Source organism: Hipposideros armiger, unplaced genomic scaffold (assembly GCF_001890085.2).
Source record: "Hipposideros armiger isolate ML-2016 unplaced genomic scaffold, ASM189008v1 scaffold_66, whole genome shotgun sequence".
Classification (NCBI taxonomy): domain Eukaryota; kingdom Metazoa; phylum Chordata; class Mammalia; order Chiroptera; family Hipposideridae; genus Hipposideros; species Hipposideros armiger.
In genome coordinates, this window is record NW_017731416.1 from 4,688,518 (window position 1) to 4,692,185 (window position 3,668).

The 3,668-nt window shown below is 40.9% G+C and overlaps 1 protein-coding gene across 1 annotated transcript in view; it reads right to left on the reverse strand.

Moving 5' to 3' along the window:
- Positions 1-2,594, reverse strand: part of LYRM7 (LYR motif containing 7) — a 34,699-nt gene extending 32,105 nt beyond the window's left edge. Inside the window, exon 1 of the mRNA XM_019642168.1 lies at positions 2,348-2,594. Coding sequence (XP_019497713.1) covers positions 2,348-2,365 — 18 coding nt within the window. The 5' untranslated portion in view covers positions 2,366-2,594. The remainder of the gene's footprint in view (positions 1-2,347) is intronic.
- Positions 2,595-3,668: the final 1,074 nt, after the last annotated feature.

The following is a 3,668-nucleotide window of genomic DNA, read 5'->3' on the forward strand; positions in this document are numbered from 1 at the left end:
AAAAAAAAACATGGCAACCAGGAAGATGAGTGATCCAACACAGGAGAGGCAGAGATGATGGTGAAGGACAAATACAGGTCAGCATTTGTGCAATTAGCCAATAAAGAAACTACTCTGAACTCTAAGAAAAGACTGAACTGCTCCAGAAAAGATCTTACTAGGCAAAAAATAAAAATGGTAGGCTTCAGTTTTGTTCAGAGTTTGGAAATAGATATGTAGGAAAGTAACCAATGATAAAAACAAGGCAGTTATTAATGTCAAGAAAAACTAAGAATTAGAACATAAAGGCAATGTAATCATATATCTATATTAGAGGGCTCAGCTGTGCATAAGCTTTACATAGTCAAATAATATCAGAGATAAAAACTGATTCACCAAAACTTGTATATTTAGAGGAATAGGGTATAAGGGGAAGCTTAGTCCTCAACCTCCATAGTTAAAAGTCAACAAATAAAATCTCCAAAGAGAAAATAAGTAAATAGCAATTTAAACAAGTTTAGAAACATGGAGGTAAATATCAGAAGAAATAATAGCTAAAATGAATAAGAGCTCTTATATCTCTGGGAGCAGGAAATATGAGTATGTAGAAGGAGACACCTACTGGTTTCTGTGCAACATTATTTCTTAAACTTTACACATTTATCACCTTTATAAAAATGAAAAATTTTATTTTAAAAAGAGAAAGGAAAAGGACACTATCAAAAAAGAGAAAAGATATCCCACAGAATGGGAGAAAATATTTGCAAATCATATACATCTGATAAGGGGCTAGTTATCTAGAACATATAAAAAACTTTTACCATGCAACAAAAAATTTCCCCAAAAATAGACAAATAGCTATTAAGGCCATGGAAAGATGCTCAACATAATTTGTCATTTGAGAAATACAAATTTAAATCTCAGTAATACTACTTCACTCTAGTAAGATGGCTATAGTAAAAAAGATAGTCACTAACAAACGTTGGCAAGGATGTGGAAATATTGGAACTTATACATTGTTAATGGGAATGTAAAATGGTGCAGCTGCTTTGGAAAATAGTTTGGCAGTTGCTCAAAAAGTTAAACATAGAGTTATTATATGACCGGGCAATTCCATGCCTAGGTATATACCCATGAAAAAGGAAAACATGTATTTACAAAAAACTTATTCATAAATGTCCATAGTGGTATTATTCATAATAGTGTCAAAAAGTAGAAACAGCCCAAATGGCCATCAACTAACTCATGAGTGGGTAAATAAAATGTGGCACAGTCATATTGTTACGGCTTGAATTGTGTCTGCCCAAGACATGTTGAAGTCCTAATCTCCAGTACCTGTAACTGTAACTTTATTTGGAAATAGGGTCTTTGCAGCTGTAACTAAGTTAAAAAGAGGTCATCATTACTGCCTTGGAGCTATCAGAGCTAATTTGACCTTGGAGTCAATCAACTTTTATTAATAAAGCAGAAAGGAAGTCTTCTCTTCCTCATTTATTAGGTTATTACTAATATCCATTAAATAAAAGTTTTGAATGACTAACCCTTTACAGTTCTGTTTCTATTGGTACTGTGACATATATTAAAATGTACTGAGAACACCAAGTTCAGAGGTGCATGAGGCACTGCTTGGTGGCTCCCTAGTGTTGACCAATCATAACCGCTGCTTTCCCTCACTCTACTGTAGCTGGCCATTTCCCCCTTTCCATGCCTCCGTTTCTTAGCCAGTGACAGGGACAAGTCCCAACCGCCCATGCTGATGGTATCTAAGGTTAGGGATAGCTGTTCGCTGAGGGTTGTGCACCGGCCAGTAACGTGCATGTCTGACATGAGTTGAATCTGACATCAGATTCTCAGGGATGTGGCTCCAGCAGGGCTATCGCTTCCCAAACTCATTCGGAGCACTCGGGTCTTTCGCTCTGTGTCGCTGAGGGTCACTCTTGGCAAGTGAATTTGCCAGGACTCGGTTTCCTTGGTCCCTAGACTTTTGTGTTCCCTCAGGTTATCTGACTACTGCTTTCACCTCATCGGATAAGGCTGGAGCGCAGGACTGCCTTTGGCGTCTCGTACACTTAAAAAGGATGGGAAATGGGTCCCTCAAATACCAGGTGGGGAGATGAAACGCGGGCAGCAATGACGGAACACACTCGGTAGACTAAGTAGGAACCACTGGTGCCTCCCTCCCTCCTCCGCACCTGCACAAACCCTCAACAGTCCTTTGAGGTTGGTCACCCTGCTCCTCAGGGGCAACGGCCACATACTCTGTGGAGGGCTTGAACCCCAGCTACAGAGGTTCCCGACAACCTTCTCCAGGCCGCGCTCTTTCCCTCCCCGTCGGCATCGCACCCAACCCCTCCCCAGGCATTGTCACCTTGGCCGCCTGACCCATGGCTCTCCTCACCGCGGCGGCTACCTCTCAGACGGTGGAGTCCACTCGCCTCTCGGCAACCAATCACTGCCTAGCGTGCGCTGTCCAACTCCCGAGTCCACGTTCCCAACGCGCCGCAACCAATCACCACGCAGTATCTCCATCGTAGCCCCGCCTCCCGCGGAGGGACGACGGAGAGGAGTTGCTTAGAACAGGGGTCTTCCGGTAAAACCGCGAGAAGCCTCCAGGTTCAATTACTAGAGAGGAGAACGGAAATCACATCCACGCCATGTTAGTTAGGGGCAGAGTCACTTCCGGTCCTTTCTGCAGCAACCTCTTGTGGCAGAGGGTGGATTGATGTTTAAGGGATAACTTTGGCACCTATATGCCGTTCATTACCTCCTGTTTGGAGGATGGGCTTATCTACTAAAGAACCCTAATTTTAACATTTCTCAGGTACGAGTGTCTCCTTGCAAAAGTGCATAAATAAGAACCAAGCCCTAACAACTAAAGTAGACATTGTTGGAAAGCTGACTTCCTCAGAAGGTGAGATTGAATTACCTGCTCAAGACCACAGGGCTAGTATTAATAAATGAAGTTTGGGATACAAATCCTTATGCTCAACCTCAAAGCCTAGTCTTACCTTCTGCACATCCTGCCTGCTCAACTTGACCTACACCTTGGTTTTGCTGGTCAAGAGGTCAGAAATGGATAGTTGATTAGCAGCATCATGATCATAAACAATCAAAACATCTAAGTTATGCTTTATGATTGTTTTAACTTAGGACCTTGCAAACATCGATATAAACCTCTTCCCATTGCATAACGGTTGTTTGCCTTCCCTACTCCCACAGCCTTTAAGGTTAAATTTTAGGTAAATTTGACTTTTTATTAGGAGTGAGAGATTTGGACCAATGGATCTCCAAGACCCTTTTCCTTCTGTGATTTATGTCATTTTAAAGAACATTGCAAGTTATCACGAGAATAGCAGGATAATAGTTGACTTTGCTTTTTTTTGTAATTAAAATGCATTAGATTTGCAGAAGAATGTGTAACAATCAAGCAATTAAACCAGATTTACTGGTACTGTCTTATCTAGGAAACAATAAATTAGCTGATCTTGTGACATTGCATTATAATGCCTTCTGATTGCTAATGGATGATTAAAAGATGCTTATGTACATTTCTAGTTTAAAATCTTAGCCCAATTTCCTGAAAAATTCATAATTTATTGTTATAATTTGTGGCTAACGAGGATCCTTATTCAGTTAACCCAAACCCCTCATCTGCCAATATTTGAAAACACAGTTCCCAAAGTGTCCAA